Consider the following 15,730-nt stretch of genomic DNA (forward strand, 5'->3'; position numbering starts at 1 on the left):
TTTGGTTCTCAGATTATTAAATGTTTGTCAAGCTTGTGGTTTGGTCATTACAGATATCAAGTCACAGGTCGAGGAAGGATTTATACATCGTCTCTATTGTCTACATGCCTTCTGGTTTATGACTTAATCTAGTTCAAATCTGAACCAATATGTCTATCATCTTTTTATGAACAAAAGAACTCGACCCTGAGTGTATCCTAGAGAAGCCCTATCTAAACATCAGTGTTAACCACGGAGAACCTTTAGAGCCTCCTTCAGGTTAGCAATGTCGCGAGTCAGCTTATCGCGGCGGTCTTTGCTGAGCATGTCCTCGCCAGCGATGGCTTCAAGTTGCTCAGGAGTCATTTGAAGAGCAACCCTCTCAGAAAATACTGCAAGAGGACCATTTGAGGCATGAAGGAGGAAGTGATCGATAACTTGCTGGCAAACAACATCCACAAAGCGAATGCGGGCGTTGTTGTAGAAGGTTTGAAGAACATTGTGAATATCCCGACGGGTTGTATTGAGGGTGGTCTCTGCGTCGAGCTTCTGTTCAATGAGTTTACGGGCTGCTGCAGCTACACTTCCTATGGTGGTAGATTCGTTAAATGACCAGCAGTTCATGGTTTTCTCGACGTCCTTTCCAAGGCCTTTGACGTGGGAAAACTTGAGGCGACTAAGAGCGTCGTTGAAGTTTGGGTCGTACGTCATGCTTTTACCCTCGAATTCGACCTCGAGCAAAAACTCGACATGGTCGATGGCACGACGGTAGCGCTTTTGGAGATCTTCGAGAAGGAACTCCCAGAGTTGACCGCGGATCAGAGGATCAGGACAGCACGAGTCTAGAACCGTTCGGATGAAGTGGTGGACAATGAGAATGGCGTTGGAGACGTGTGCTTGGGTCAGGGGACGCCATTTCTTTGATTGTTCCTTGAACGTGACGGGGATCATTTCGCCGCTGAACTGCAAGGGGTTAGTTTTGGAGTATGCTATTTGGTTGATTAATCAACTTACAGTTCCAATCTCGTAGCCTCGCGAGGTCAAGTACTGTTTCTCAATGTGGGTCAGTATGTCTTCATCCAGAGGCTCGTCGCAATAATACGGCTCGTAAAGAATGTCATCCATCAAGTCGTCTTGGCCAAGCAAAGGAATCTCGAATGTCGTCTCCCCATACAGATCCTCTCTACTGACATCATAGGATTCCGCATCGAGTTCATCAAAGCCATCACTGTCTTGATCTGGCTTTTCCACTTTACCTTGACCTTTCCCTTTGTCAGACTCAGAGAAGTTTCGCGTATGTCCCTTTTCGAAGAGAACCTTTCCAAAGCCCTCGTTGATCTCACGGATGCGAGTAATAAGCTTGAGCTCCTCATTCTCAAAGATCCTGTGCCTCGTGTAATAAGCGTCAAGGCCGTAGTTTGTGATCTGTGCAAACCGGGCAGCGATGTTGCCGATATAGACACGCTGCTCTGCTTCGGTACCTCGTGACTGGCCCATTGATTTGAGGAGAGCCTCGCACTCTTTGCGCTTAGAATCAAGCTCGGAACGGACCTTGGGAAACTCGCTCTTTGTGCGGTCCATTAGAAGCTGTTGGACCCGGATCTTGAGGGCTGGAATACCGCATCGATCAGAAGAGATTCTCGTCCATGGGGATTCGGAGAAGAACTCTTTCTCTGAGCGAGTACGTTCTTCAGGGCTGGAGGAACTGTCATCCGCACTTCTGTTCTTGACGATGCAGTACCCGAGCTCGAGATCACGGCGCCCACCACGAACAAGGTTGAGCACAACCTCCTTATTAGCATTCTCGGTGACCAGGTCAGGCTTGGTCAGGACACCCAAGGTGCGCTTGCCTTCGGGATCGACTTCCTTGGCGTATGTGAGAATCTTTTGATTGGCGATATCGCCGTTGCAAGGGACGACAGCAAGGATGATAGTTCGAGACTCCTTAATGTATTTCTGTACCATGCCCTTGACAAGCTCAATATCCTCTTTAGTCACTCCAGGAGTGACGTACTCGAACATGCCAGGGACATCGATGACAGTCAAATGGTCCTCGTTGGGGCCACTGATTTCAACGCGAAGGACATCGCGACTGAACGCAGAGCCGGTGGAATCATCTCCAGAATCTGACTTGATGCCCATGACCTTGGCTGCCTACGATGAGTTAGCACCATGTTTAAAGTGGGTAGACGAGGGGGATTCGACATACATCTTGGAAAATCTGGGCGAACTCCTCGGCGTCGAGATTAGTGGCCGTTCGATGAAAAGAACGAGCTTGATCGGAGTCTGCATCGGCAGCATGAATGGATACGACGATACTCTGAGTCTCTTCTCGTCGACAAATGATTTCGGTCGCGTGACGAGTGCAGAGTGTTACTGAGCGCGGGAAGTGAAAGCCAGTGAGAGATTCGAGAACACTAGACTTTCCAGCACTCTGGTCACCCACTACGACCATCTAGAGTAGCGTTAATATTAATACAAGACATGATTTGCCGAATATTTGGACTCGCCAGGACATACCTGAGGAAGCGGGACCATGTTCGAGATACCAAGCTCTCGAAGCTTGTCCATCTTGTCAAGCAGGGCTCGATTGCCGAGGCCCTGCTCAGACTTGACTGTCTTTGATGTAGTAGTCATTGTGACAGATCAAGAAGATAGTTATGATGTCTACCGCTTGATGTATCCCTATTGTTGCTCGGAAGGGAAGGTTGATGCTAAGAGATGGAGAAGGTGTTGTTGATAAGATGATGAAGATGAAAGTGAACAGACAGAGGAGGAGACTTAATTTATACACCAAATCACTGCGAGCTTCGGCTTGCTGCAGTTTGAGGGCAGTGAATTGTCGTCAATGGGATGAGAGGGAATGTTGGTTGGTTGCATTGCCTAGCAGCTGTACGAAGCCACCCATCAATTCATCAATGCGCTTCACGATTGCTACACTGCCTTTTCACATTACCAGGGACCATCCCGATGGATACACCTATTATTTACATTCTGGTTTTCCATATTGTCTTTTACCAGTCTCTAAAAAAGACGAGAAACGGCCAAGTTGAGGATTTGTTGTATTATCGTGATGAACATGAATGAAGAGGAAGAGTATATTGATTTGATTCAATCCAAATGAATAAACTAGCCTGGGATTCATTCTACATGCTTTGCAGATCACATCCTATTCCCAGAACCCTTGCCTCAGCTTGTCTCAGGTCGGCCTCCTGCAGATGGACCAACATACTACGCCTCGGCCACCCGGTCGACCTACCCATGTCGATCACAATGCCGAAAGGCAGATGAGTTTATACACTTGGCAGACAAATTATGCTGAATGTGACAGAAATTGTATTCAATTGACTTCATGCATGGGTATCTCGCTTAAACAAACGCCAGTACTTTTCCATCCCTTCCCTTTCCATACTATAAAGGGTATCATGGGTATCAAACTACCACAAAGAAACGACTTCTGTAACAGGCAATCCGCATGCAGAAATGAGATCCTTCCTCTTCATATAACAGGCCTCGAGAAGTGCCATCTCCACAGCCCCAGAGGCCTCTGTGAGGTTCGCAAACATGGGCCCAGTCTTGGGATCCAGTGCCGGGTCCAGCACGCCACGCGGAGAAGTGCATCGCGATACAGGCTGCAAGGCCGACTCGAGAGAATGCACGAAACGCTCAGACAATGAATTTTTTTTGCTTGTGTATTGCTTTGCTGTGGCGAGGCAACGTCTTGCTTCGTCGGTTATGAGGACAGGGTTGGTGATGACGTCTCTGAAGAGAGGGTGTTGAACTAAGATAATGAAAGTCATGCCGACTATGCTCAGAGCTAATCTATAGTTAGTAAGAGTGCCTCAATTACATTATTGAAGACTTACCAATGGCAGATTGACTCTCAGGAGGTCCGTCAAAAGTGATCAACCTCTTTTCGCGTGCCATGATATCCTCAAGTTCCACACTTGCAGCGTAGCAGGACTCGAACAATCCCGCAAGCATTGATTTAGCCATCAAAGACGCTGGCTGTGTTGCGTTGCTGCTGATGAGCTTCATGATTGCCGCTCGGGGAATCAGGGCCTTGATTTCGAGATACCTATTCTTGTTAGTTATCGAGTTATGCATGGGTCGTTGAAGTATCTCATACCTCATGCGTAGCAGAGTAGCCTGGCGGCGAAAGATTGCTTCGGGCTGTGTGCAGGGAAACTTGACACACAAATGCTCGGGTAGAGCAGCATGCCATTCTTCCAACTCGCAGTCAAGCTTGAGTGCAGTAGATAAAATGTCTGGGGTTGTTTCTTTACAGCTTGTTTTCTGGCTGAAGTAGGCATCGTGAATAGGTTGCAGAATGTTGTCGGAGAGTTTCAGTGTTTGGTTGAAAAACGATATTTTTGAGGGTATGTCGCAAGGCTGGCTCCTGTTGATGTTATTTGCATAAAACTCAAGATGTTCGTCGTCAATTTCTTCGGGCAGTGTGCCAAATGATGGTCTTTGACTCTCAGAAGAGTTTTGCATTCTAACAAGTAGAGCACAAGCACACCATGTTCTACTTCGCTCCTCGCGCTCAGCCTGCGCTTTTCCTGGCAGTTCGACATGAAGCATAAGACCCTCTGCAAGACGATAAGCCATCCCAGTCAAAACCCAACTCTCCTGGGGTGCACCCGCCCGTCGCAAGAACCGAGTGTGAACAACTAACGCCTGCACTACAGGAAGAGAGGCTACGGACAAAAGGTCGACAAGCAGGAGCGTCTTGGCCTGTTGGTGGAATTCGTATGCATGGGCGAGGTGAGACTCGGCAGATTCGGTGACCGTCGATTTGGCTAGTTGGCCGATGGCAAGCATTCCGAAAAGTAGCGAGTACGTAGCGGCGAGTTCGGTTGCTTCTTCGAGGGGAATGTCGCGCCGATAACGAGAGTTGGCGACAGCAATGAGGCGATGGTACCGTTGATAGAACGATGGACGGTGGACAATAGGCATTGTGATCCAGTCAATGTTGAAGTACTCGGCTAATAGCTCGTCCATAAGGTCTGCTGGAGGGAGGGTGATCTTCTGGAGCATCAAAGCAGCCTTGACGTTGGAGGAATAAGAACCGAATGAAGAGGGCTTGACAGGAGCGGCATCTTCGAGATCGTCGGTCAAGGGTGGACTTGCACCCATGGGATGATGCTGGCGAGAGTAACAGCTTGCAGGCTCATGAACCATGGGTAGGGAGCCGGCTCTGGCAGGGATGCTGGGAAGAGGATACCCAGAATCGACATGAATTGGTGGAAGAGCATGATCAACAGGTCTCGGGGGACGTGTCATACGCTCCGAAACTACACTGGGAGATGTAGAGTGTTTTCTCCATTCATCATGAGCAGGCGTATTCGCGGCGAATGCATCGCGGCCATGAGCGACAAGCTCCTGTGAGGTGTAAGTAAATTGGCCATGACGAGTGATGGTATGAGCAAGGTACTTGGTTTAAAAAGACTTACCAATTGCCTTTCTTTTTCTTCGAGCTCTTGTACTCGTTTTTGAAGAGCGCGAATATAACTATCAAAAGTCAATTTCTATCTACATGGTGGAATTCGTATGTTGCTCACCTGCGCGACGAAGCGATAGACCCTTCGTGCTCAATTTCGGGATACACACACTGCTCCGCACAAAGACCTCGTCTAGAACATGAATCGCAAACAGGACGGGCACCATCGCAACGGATTTTACGATCGCGACATTGTCGACAGGCGAGGGATCTCGCTTTTCCAGGTCTTGCAGAAGCCTGTCGGCGCGTCACAGTTGGGGTGGCCGACGACCCGGTCGCGCAGGTGTTGCCGTTGCCGTTGCCGTTGCTGGTGGGGGTGGAAGACTTTGTTCTTGTCATTGTCTCGTCTTGTCTCCGGAGGGAGAAGAACAAAAACAAGCAAAGTATGAGGTCAAATTAAGGTAGAGAGACCGTCGTCATTGATGAGGAGGTTCGTTCAGGTTCAGCAGAGGAGAAGTGGTCAGGTCAAATTTTGGGTTCGTCTATCTTTAGGCCGGTCGCTTTCCCCCCCTTGACTCAGGCATTTTGGCTGGGCTTGACCTTGCGAGTTGGTCTAAGACGGGCACCGGGGTGGCCATTTTGAGCGGTTGTCGGTAGTTTGTTGTCGGAGGTTTAGATTGATGTCGAGTGGAGATTTTTAGTAGTACGGGTATCGGACCATCGGCGAGGTGATTGGAACACGTGATGAATGCGACGATTGTGTAGAGATGATGTAAGGATTCAATGAGATGATAACGCAGCAGTTAGTGCCTATGTAAGTCTCTGTGACTCTCTATAATGCACCCCAGATAAAGGGTCTTGATAGATTTTTAGTGTTGCAAAAACCCTCCACTACAATACAGTACAGCGGATACTTGACACTCGTGACAGTTCGGCCGTCGGTCGGCGGCTACATTCATTGGCGTTGCTGATGATCGGCTCCATCGAGGGTTTAGACAACTCCCCGACCTCCCCGACATCCAGAACAAGGGTCCTTTTTAGCTTGTTATTACGTACTGACGGTGATCAACTCATACCTCTTGATATTCTGTACAAGTGCGGGGATCGAATCGAGTGTTTACTGTCATGATCTTCTGTAGCTAATTGTTGTGTTGTCATGATCTCAACAGGTAGAGTCTAACGGATCAATCACCCCTAAACTCCCCGTCGCTGGACGCTGCAAAATTCAAGAGGCACGCGACACAGAGTCTCGGCCCATCGCCCAGGCCTCATTCTCTCCGACTTCCGCCACTAAAATTTAGGCCTCCGAGCTCCCCGTGACTTAGAACCAGTGACGTGATGCGCCATGAAAATCTTGATGCTACTCTTATTATTCCCGTCTCTTGTCCGGCGTATCAGCAGCATTTTAAATGTCATTAATATTCCATCATAGGCAGGTGGAGTGCAAAACATGCAGTTGAATCCGAAAATGGATTTTTATGTCTAATCAATAAAGTACAGAGTTATAATTTCACTAAGGAGATATGTGTACGCTAGTAGTGTCTATGAAATCACAATACAATAGGTATAGAAGTGGTTTGTGCAGTGTTGAGTGTCTGTGGACCGAGATAGGGTATGGTGATAGCCTCAACAAACCATAACTACCACATAACTCAATAACAGAGCCAACCAAAAGAATTTCACTCAGACAGTAGTAATTGATCTATCATAGGTACTTTGGATAACTCTGGAATCCACTTTAACGTTTCTCAAGATACGATATCATTTTTGGGCTTCACTAAAACCTTGCAGTTGTTGACATGAAGCTGATAGGAACGACATGCCATTGAATCCTAAATATCGTTCGAAATGCGGTTTGGCAGAATATACCATGGCATTAATCATCTCACCATGATCTACTCATGTATGAAATATCGTTAAATAATATCAAATAAAAAGTTGTCAGCACGCGAGGATACTTTCTATACAGTCAGGACAACATAGACTTTGAAAGGTCTAACCATTATTAACTCCCACTGGTTCATTATAAAACTACTTTCATTATTCGCATTACAGTTTCGCCCCAATCAAATACTCCTTCCTCCTTTCACCCAATATTGACCTTTTTCATCACTATTAATCACATTCAACATGACAAACTCTTCCCAATCCAAGCGAAAAGGGGCGGGCCTACTTCACCGCATTGCCAGCCCATTCAGACCCAAAAATAGCTATCCCCCCAAGTATCTTGACCTCACCGGCAAAACAGCTCTCGTCACAGGTACAACCAGCGGTCTTGGCCTCGAGGCATGTCGACAGCTCCTCTTCCACGGCGTGTCCCAGCTCATCATGAGCGTACGAACCGAGATAAAAGGAGAAGCAGTGGCCGCTGAACTTCGGTTCTAATATCCCTAGGTTGATATTCAGGTCTGGGTTCTGGAAATGGAGGCATATGACTCTGTCATTGCTTTCGCTGAGCATGCCGTAGTTCATCTGGATCGTCTCGACATGGTCATCCTCAACGCCGGAACCCTCGAATCAGAGGCCTCGGTATCGCCATATACAGACAATGGAACGATGTTCCAAGTTAACTATCTTTCGACAGCCCTGCTAGCCAAACTCCTTGTCCCTGTGCTCAAGATTATCCAGCCGGAAAGGGAACCATCACGGTTGACAGTCATCACTACTGGTTTCTACAACCCCCATAAGGACAGGTTTTCACTGCCAGATTTTGAAGATATGTGTCGCACCGAATTGTTGGAAGATGGCTTTCGTGCCAAGATGAAGCGATTCCGCCAGTCCAAGCGGTTCCTGCAACCGTACCTGTCCATGCTGGCCGCCGTCGTCAACCCCAACGAAGTAATCATCAATCTAGTGACCACACATATGATCAGAGACACTCAGCTCACTGAAAATTCAATGCACAAGGGATGGTTTCGCAGAAAGCTCGGGGTCGGTCATGCATGCACTTGTTGGCAGAACTCTGGAGACAGGCGCAGCAGCCTACATCGATGCGGTAGCTGTCAAGGGCAAAGAATCGCACGGCGAAACTCTTTCCCTCTGCCGCTCCATACCCAGGTACGTGCTACATATTGTTTGTAAGCAATCACATGCTAATTATGCTGGAAAACTAGCACTATGGGTTGCTGCAAACCCCCTGAATGGCAAGACTTTGAGAGGCATCTTTGGGATATGACTGAGCTTGAGTTCCACTCACTTTTTGTAGACTCGCAGACGCTGGGGGCAAAAATCTACAATGCTAGTACGGTTGAAGATTGGCGTAAATTGCTTCAGACATGAACTGTAGAGACCAAGGTTCAGCTTTACCCGGGTAGAGAAATATGGTCTTTTCGCTCATCAGATAATTACCAATTGTTGGATAAAATGCACAAATATTTGACAAGGATTACAGAAAGGATCAACTTACAAGGTTTCACTCAGGCACGTTCCCATTACCACCCACCTGGTCAGTCCAGTCCAGTCCAGCCCATTCCAGCCCGTGCCTGAATGTGACCTTGAGCGACCAGGATCAAGGGGTTTATTTATACAACGCCCCTTGTTACTCACGTTGTGGACGTTCAGGGTCCAATCTATAGTCAACTATTTATGAAGAACACAAATGGAGTTTTATTCCTCCATCACTAGATCAGATGTCTTGGATTCAGTCGGGCAAGCCGGAGCTTCGGCAGTTGACTCTCAGTCGGCGAACCTGAGAGTGCAGTCTTGGCAATTACTAATTGGAACTGGCATGTACCTTAATATCCCACATGCTTATAAACTTACAGGTCATATCACCGCATTGTAGTAGCGGCAGTGATGTGAAGTCTTTGGCTTTGCCAAGTCAACATGTCTAGGCACTTATCTTGGCGTAAACGTGGTCCCTCTCCCGCTTCTCAATACTCGCATTTTGCATGTTGAGGCCCGAGACACATCCAAATAACAATAGATACACATATTGACAATTGTCTCGGCTTCCCTTGAAACCGTTTTCGCGATGACGGAAGTGGATGAACATCAAAAGTGCGAGTCATTGATTACGCCGGCATTGATTACATCGCGGCCCGTGTAAGCCACCGGACCTATGGCGTGTAACACTTTAATTGTCACTTTGTTCTGACAGATAACAACATCAAACGATGAATTGAGACTAATGTGACGATAAAATGAAATAGTGTATTATGTATAGTATAGTATAGGGCGTGTCTATCATCTATGTGCGTCTAACACAAAGGAAGTATTGGTAATACAGAATGCTTTCAAGAACAAACAAATCCAATAATTCTTTGGCACATTAGGTTGATGTCGTTTCGTGTGTCGTGTCAGATCAAATCAGACCAGACTGAGGGACGCTTAAGCCTTGGTGGTGCGGCGGAAGCGAGAGTGCTCAATGTAGTTGGAGAGAGCGCGCTCAGTAACCTCCTTCTCGACAATGGCGTCAACCTCCTCAAGGTCACGCTTGGTGCGCTTGGTGGTCTTGTACCAGTTAGCAGAAGGGTCGCCGAGGCACTGGCCGACGGTAACGGCTGAATTGATGTTAGTATTGGATATCAATAGTTGACAAAAATGAATGACTCACGGATACGGGTGCTGCGCTTGACGGCGTCGAGGACCTTGGGGATGAGGTTGCGGACAGTGTTGACGTGGACATCGTGGAAGAGAGAAATGGTCTTGAGAGCAGTGGTACCCTGCTTGAAGAGCTTGAGAGCAATGTCGGTCTCGGCAGGGGTGTTGTACTCCCAGTCAAGAGTGTCGACATCAGCACCGATGACGTGGTAGCCGAGAGTCTTCATGACGGGGAGAGCGTTGGAGCCGTAACTGAAGTAGGGAGCTCGCATGTAGGTAGGGTACTTTCCGATGATGTTGAGGAAGTCAGCCTCAAGACGGGTCATCTGGGTGCGGATCTCGGCGCTGCTGATGGTAGCGAGATCAGGGTGGCTGTAACTTTGGGGTTGTTAGTGAATGAAAGAGTGTAGAGTAGCAGGAGACATACGTGTGGGAGCCAACTTGGTGACCCTCGTTGATCATGCGCTGGACAACAGACTTGTAGTCATTGATGTTGCCCCAGTTGTTGCCGTTCAGGAAGAAAGTGGCCTTGTAACCGTACTTCTTGAGCTGGTCAAGGAGCTCGGTGGTGTAGTCGAAAGGACCATCGTCAAAGGTGAGGGCGATGTTCTTGTCGACAGTGCAGCTGGTGATCGGGGTACCGACGGGGACAGCGGCAGCGGCGGCCTGGATGAGACCAGCGTAGGTGGCGAGCTTGAGAAGAGAGAACTGCATCTTGACGGTTTGAAGGTGGTGTCTTGGGTATAAGATAAGATGAGATGTGTGTGTGAGACAGCAGAGACGATAAACGACAGTAATGAAACTAAAAGTAGCTTCAGAGGTAACGAGTGTAGAAAACGAGTGGAAGTGATGAGTTGGGCTGTTGAACCTGCTGAGAAAAAGAGATGTTTGAAGAGCAGACCAAGATGTTCATATATACTTATTTCGACCTTGGCGTCAGGACAGGATAGGAGAGAGCCCTTTTCAGACCTTCACTGTAAGGCTCGGAATGGTCGATGAGACCGAGGGAGCTGAATCACACTCAGTCACTTACAGGTATCGGCATAAGCATCAGCAACTACTGCTGCAGCCGCAATTCGGGACCGGGTGTGGCTCTCTTGGAAAGGGCAGGGTATCCCTGGAGGACAACAACGTACGAGGCTGCCCAGGCCCTTGTCCTGCAGTGCAGTCTGTAGTGGACAGTAAGTAGACTAGTCTTGTGTTGTTAGTGAGTTAGTTGCAGAAGTATCGTAAAGTGGTCGCTGGTTGCAGGGGTTCTCAATACTGCAGATGGTATTCTTTTTCTCTGACCAGGATCCGGACCTGATGCTACGGACCAGGGGGGTTTACTCGAGGGTTTGGGTGGAATATCGCGAATCTTGGCAGTTTCCAATGGCAAGGGTGGCCTGCATATAAATGGATATCTTGATGTTATATTTGTGCCCTCTTGCCGTTACTGTACCATGGCAAGTCCATATCCCATCCCAACCCATGATATTCATCCCATGGGCTCAGGTCAGCGACCCTTGCTCGGTCTCATCGGACCTGACCTTGTCCTTGACCTTGCTCATGGGGCTGTGGCGTTATCTGAGCGGGACGATCCAATGCTCTGCAACCCTGTATGGCTGCAGTTGTCTCAGGTAGGTAGCACAGCATGAGGCAAGTGAGTGATATTCATTTGGGTTTGTCTTCTCGTGAGTTATCGTTGAGCATATGCTGTACAGTAGATCAACTCACAAGACCTTGGAGGAGTCGGTTAGAGTGGGAAACAAGGATCTGAAGGGCGGGTAGTGTAGTTCGTCAGATGCCCAGTCCGCGCGGGTCCTTTGTTCTGACCCGTCTCACTCAGACTCTAAAAAGACTAAGCCTAATTCAAGGTTATCTAGTCGTTTGTTAACCTTATTCGCGATAAACGATGGTGGCTTGTCTCACGAGGTTTAGAGTGAGTGTGAGTAGGAATTAGAGTGAATGCCCTGAAACCCAGGACCCATTCCGGAGAATAGCCCCTCGAATAGAATTGCACCATCTACTGTAAGCGGTTCCCTTTTGGGTAGCCGCCGGGTCTACTCTGTACACGCTGTCAGTGCCTCAAGTGCTAACAGGCCCATGGAAAGTATGTACAGCGGTCCTCGGGCGAGCTTTCAGGTACAGGAGGCACAGTTCATCTTCAGGGCTGAGCGATGCATGCACAGCGGGTCATCAGTCATATCAATCGCATTCGGTTCGATCAGAAGCAACCGACGTACGACGCCAAGAAGAAAGAAATGTCTTGGATCTCACGAGAGAATTCAAGAGCATCGTCATTTCAGTGGCCGTTGCCTATCTCTATCTAGCATTATCAGTTTGCAGCGTGCATCAATGGCTTACTGTACTTAATCATCATGCATGCACGCAGCGACAAATCACAATTGCTTTGATGTATGCTAATCTAACCTCAACACCATCACTTCTATACGAGCGTGATCTACAGAGTTTTTTTCTCACTAACAGCGCAGTTCCAGTCAGCTAGTCCCAGTAGATACCAGAATCCACTGTTCTCTAAAAAGGATTTCGTCTAACCGCCCCTAATAACTTCGCGTCGATTGCCGAACTTATCCATCCCCACAACACCCAAGACCTTTAGCACCGTCTCAAGTAAAGACAGTAGGAGAAAGAGAGAACAAGAGTGAGAAAGAAAAAAAAAAGAAAAGAAAAGAAAAAAATGTATAAGCGAAAGTGGTAACCAAGACGGACATCAACGGCTCCGATGTACTGTAAGCCCCCTTTCATTCACCAAAACCGATCCCTGTCCTTCCCTTTCCTTCAACTCCGTTTCGAATAAAACCTCAAGGAACTAAAAATGGATATCCCATGAGCCTCTGCTCTTCAGCTCCGTCTCGTTTAACAGCGAGTTGATTGATCTGCAAGGCTGACCAAACGCCAATCTCTTGGTCTCATGATGTGATATGCGCCAAGTTGCTCTGTTACAGGAAAAGGAGAAAAGAATACTACAACAAAAGACTCTTCGACACTACTACAGTTGCAAATTCTCGTATATCATACTCGCCTGACCTAAGTCAAGCGCCAAGGGAGAAAACGCACAACGGGGATTGCGGTAATAGTGACCGTCATAAACAAAATGCTCCATGATATAATGCCAATCCCCTTCATAGTGAATACGAAAAGAGCCAAGACGTCAGTCACGCCGATAAAGTCCGCTTTTATGCAACAAGGATGCCTAAATTTCACTGCATAAAGAGATTCCCCAGATGATATAAAACCTGCAATTATATGCCAGGGGCAGCAGCTACGCCGCATCTGGCACCATGTCCCGAATCTTTACACGGAAAGGGGGTCACCTCTGCGAGGGTTGTCAGCCAACTTGCTCGTCATTGGAGCATTCTGGAGCCTCAACGTTTCCTATAGTAGAAGCTGGGTTGGATTATTCACCGTACTGGCGGATATACGAACCCCGGTCACTGCCTGTTTAAGAGATTCAAGCACGAGCCTCGAATAAAGTCAAAATGAACCAAATATTTATGCTTATTTGAACAAGGATGCCCATCCTTGAAGTGTCAAGAGTATAATGAGTCAGTTTTTAGTAAAACAAGAAAGCATTTCAGTCCGATGCCGCTTCAACGCCCAGATTATAAATCAATCAACGAATCAAACTTGTAACTCCTCTCGTAAAAGATCCCACTCAATCGAGAATCTAGTCAAATATGTGCTCAACAATCGCTCTGCCAAGAAACAAAAAGTAAAGTAAGAAAATAGAAAGAGGGTATCAGTGAGACAAACGATGGTAGCAACGTGGGATACGGACATGGCAGCAGGTTTTCGCATCACAGGTCATCATCCCAGTTACCTTCCACTTCTATCGTCGTGCCCAACGCTTCTCTACCCTGACGAATCATGTCCTGTAGTTGCTTATTAAAAGCGTTGATCCGCACATCCGCATCTCGTTCTTCCATCTTACGGCGTGCTGCGAGATGCTTGGCTTCTGCAGTGAGACGGGGACTGGCTTCGGCGGACCCTCCACGTCCTGACGCTACTGAGGCATTACTATGAGACCGGCGGTGTGAAGACGTCTTGGGCTTGGTTATCGGCGATGGTGCGGCTGCGGCTGCGGCTCGGCGACGACTAGGTTGGGGAATCTTGCTGGGAGTTGCCTCACGAGGGGACCCAAAGGAAGTAAACGAGGCAAACGATGCCGTTGATGCTGCGCGAGGGGAAGGGGCCGAAGGGGAGGGGCCAACTGACAATCGGCTCGAAGGTCGGTTGATAGTCGATCGTCGCTGACCAGGAGTAGAGGCCGAGGAAAATCGAGATGACGGAGTAGCGCTGATGCGTCGACCTGTTGTCACCGAGGGACCCGAGTTTCGATTTCGAGGGGTCGCATAGCAAGATGGACGTCGCAGCTGAGGAGTAGGCTTGGGTACAGGCTCTGGCTCAGCTGGTTTCTCATCACTCACCATGACCCAATTCCTGCCAAGTTCATCCTTATTATCAGTGTGTCTTCTCTTTGGGTGCGGTGCTGTGGGTGTAGAAGCGCCGCTGTTCATCTCATGGTCGGCATTATTGGACTGATGGTTGAAGTAGTCTTCCTGCGGTGGTGGAAATCGTCCAGGGAGGTGATGGCTTTCGAAAAGTGTCTGGTCCAGCTCTTCCAGCCTGCCAGAATTCATTGTGTAAGCCTTGCCGCCACCAGCTTGGAAACCTCTAAATGAGCCAGTTCTACAAAACTCCCACACACGGCCAACGACGCCGCCAATAGTCGAGAATGCGAAACTGCCCCAGCCTTGCGAAGGCATTGGGTTGGGAGGGAGATTGAAGAGTTGTGTTGGGCCAGTGTCGTTGTGGTCGATATCATGCTGCGTTCGATTTGATCCAAGCGCGCGACGATAGTCTGAATCCGAGTAAACGCTCTCGTCTAGCATACGGGTATCGAAAGGGCCACTGGTTGGTGTATCGAGCTGTCCAGCAAGCTGATAACGCATGTCGTCATTTCTTATATGAGAAAGGGGTGATCCAAAGTAGCTGTGCCTATCGACGTCATCGTGTATGCGAATGTCTTGCGGTCGTGACATATCATGACAGGTCCGCTTCCGCTTTCCAGATTGCCCTTCAGGTGTCGCAGTGCTGTAAGGGGAGGCGTAACCGTAGCTGGTGCTCGAGCTTGGCGACATGGGCGGACGGAACAGGCCAGGGTGAACGCCCTCGCGATTGAAGCCGCCGGGCATGTGGAAATGCGTTGGGATAGTCATCGTGTCTAGGTGGTAGGAATGCGAAAAGCGGAGGTCAAAAGGGCGCGGCTCGCTTGCCGATCGTTGGATGATGGAAATAACCTTTTGTTCTAAGCGCAACGAAGCTATTAACGATAGGCCAAGTTAACGGCAGCCGAGACACATCAGGTTCACTGCCTCAAGCGAATCCGGGGAAGATGGGGAATCGAATATTCGGATCGATCGCAATCGAGGACCAAAAAGCTAGATAATGCAAGTGATCGAATTCTTTCGTCTTGTCGAGAATGGCGATGGTTTGATGAACGACCTCGTGACTATGTAAGATAGATGATGGTGTCTTGTGATGATGAACGCATGGAATTTGGGGAAATGGAGGGGACAAAGGATGCCTGGTCTAAAACAAGCGCCCAACAGAATTCAGATGCGCAAATGTAGGCGCAAATGAAAAGAGAGTGCCTATTAACAGAGTGAGATGATGTATGTAGGATGCGCCTTGAATGTGAGGCCTGATTTTGATAATGGATAGTTCGTTCGGCAAATTGTCGATGTTTTGTTTGGATGGCTG

At 48.3% G+C, this 15,730-nt stretch overlaps 6 protein-coding genes across 6 annotated transcripts; 2 read left to right on the top strand and 4 right to left on the bottom strand.

Moving 5' to 3' along the window:
• Positions 1 to 94: 94 nt before the first annotated feature.
• FGSG_05660 (uncharacterized protein) lies at positions 95 to 2,913 on the bottom strand. The gene is made up of 4 exons (XM_011325925.1): positions 2,500 to 2,913; positions 2,189 to 2,434; positions 994 to 2,133; positions 95 to 942 (listed from the first exon to the last, which is right to left on the bottom strand). The coding sequence occupies exons 1-4, from the start codon at positions 2,614 to 2,616 to the stop codon at positions 226 to 228; spliced, it is 2,220 nt and encodes a 739-aa protein (XP_011324227.1). The 5' UTR covers positions 2,617 to 2,913; the 3' UTR covers positions 95 to 225.
• A 1,612-nt stretch (positions 2,914 to 4,525) lies between these two features.
• Positions 4,526 to 5,118, bottom strand: FGSG_05661 (uncharacterized protein; the record flags this gene model as incomplete). The annotated part of the gene is made up of 2 exons (XM_011325926.1): positions 4,526 to 4,571; positions 4,658 to 5,118. The coding sequence occupies 2 exons, from the start codon at positions 5,116 to 5,118 to the stop codon at positions 4,526 to 4,528; spliced, it is 507 nt and encodes a 168-aa protein (XP_011324228.1).
• Positions 5,119 to 7,552: 2,434 nt separating this feature from the next.
• FGSG_05662 (uncharacterized protein) lies at positions 7,553 to 8,701 on the top strand (the record flags this gene model as incomplete). The annotated part of the gene is made up of 4 exons (XM_011325927.1): positions 7,553 to 7,756; positions 7,829 to 8,260; positions 8,298 to 8,479; positions 8,536 to 8,701. The coding sequence occupies 4 exons, from the start codon at positions 7,553 to 7,555 to the stop codon at positions 8,699 to 8,701; spliced, it is 984 nt and encodes a 327-aa protein (XP_011324229.1).
• An 873-nt stretch (positions 8,702 to 9,574) lies between these two features.
• Positions 9,575 to 10,758, bottom strand: FGSG_05663 (uncharacterized protein). Its single transcript, XM_011325928.1, has 3 exons — positions 10,392 to 10,758; positions 9,978 to 10,342; positions 9,575 to 9,924 (listed from the first exon to the last, which is right to left on the bottom strand). Exons 1-3 carry the CDS (start codon positions 10,676 to 10,678, stop codon positions 9,752 to 9,754), a joined length of 825 nt encoding a protein of 274 aa, XP_011324230.1. The 5' UTR covers positions 10,679 to 10,758; the 3' UTR covers positions 9,575 to 9,751.
• A 648-nt stretch (positions 10,759 to 11,406) lies between these two features.
• FGSG_12778 (uncharacterized protein) lies at positions 11,407 to 11,884 on the top strand (the record flags this gene model as incomplete). Its single annotated transcript, XM_011325929.1, has 2 exons — positions 11,407 to 11,583; positions 11,735 to 11,884. The coding sequence occupies 2 exons, from the start codon at positions 11,407 to 11,409 to the stop codon at positions 11,882 to 11,884; spliced, it is 327 nt and encodes a 108-aa protein (XP_011324231.1).
• Positions 11,885 to 13,764: 1,880 nt separating this feature from the next.
• On the bottom strand, positions 13,765 to 14,733 carry FGSG_05664 (uncharacterized protein; the record flags this gene model as incomplete). The annotated part of the gene is made up of 1 exon (XM_011325930.1): positions 13,765 to 14,733. One exon carries the CDS (start codon positions 14,731 to 14,733, stop codon positions 13,765 to 13,767), a length of 969 nt encoding a protein of 322 aa, XP_011324232.1.
• Positions 14,734 to 15,730: the final 997 nt, after the last annotated feature.

The sequence above is a fragment of the Fusarium graminearum genome, chromosome 3 (assembly GCF_000240135.3).
Source record: "Fusarium graminearum PH-1 chromosome 3, whole genome shotgun sequence".
Taxonomy (NCBI): Eukaryota; Fungi; Ascomycota; class Sordariomycetes; order Hypocreales; family Nectriaceae; genus Fusarium; species Fusarium graminearum.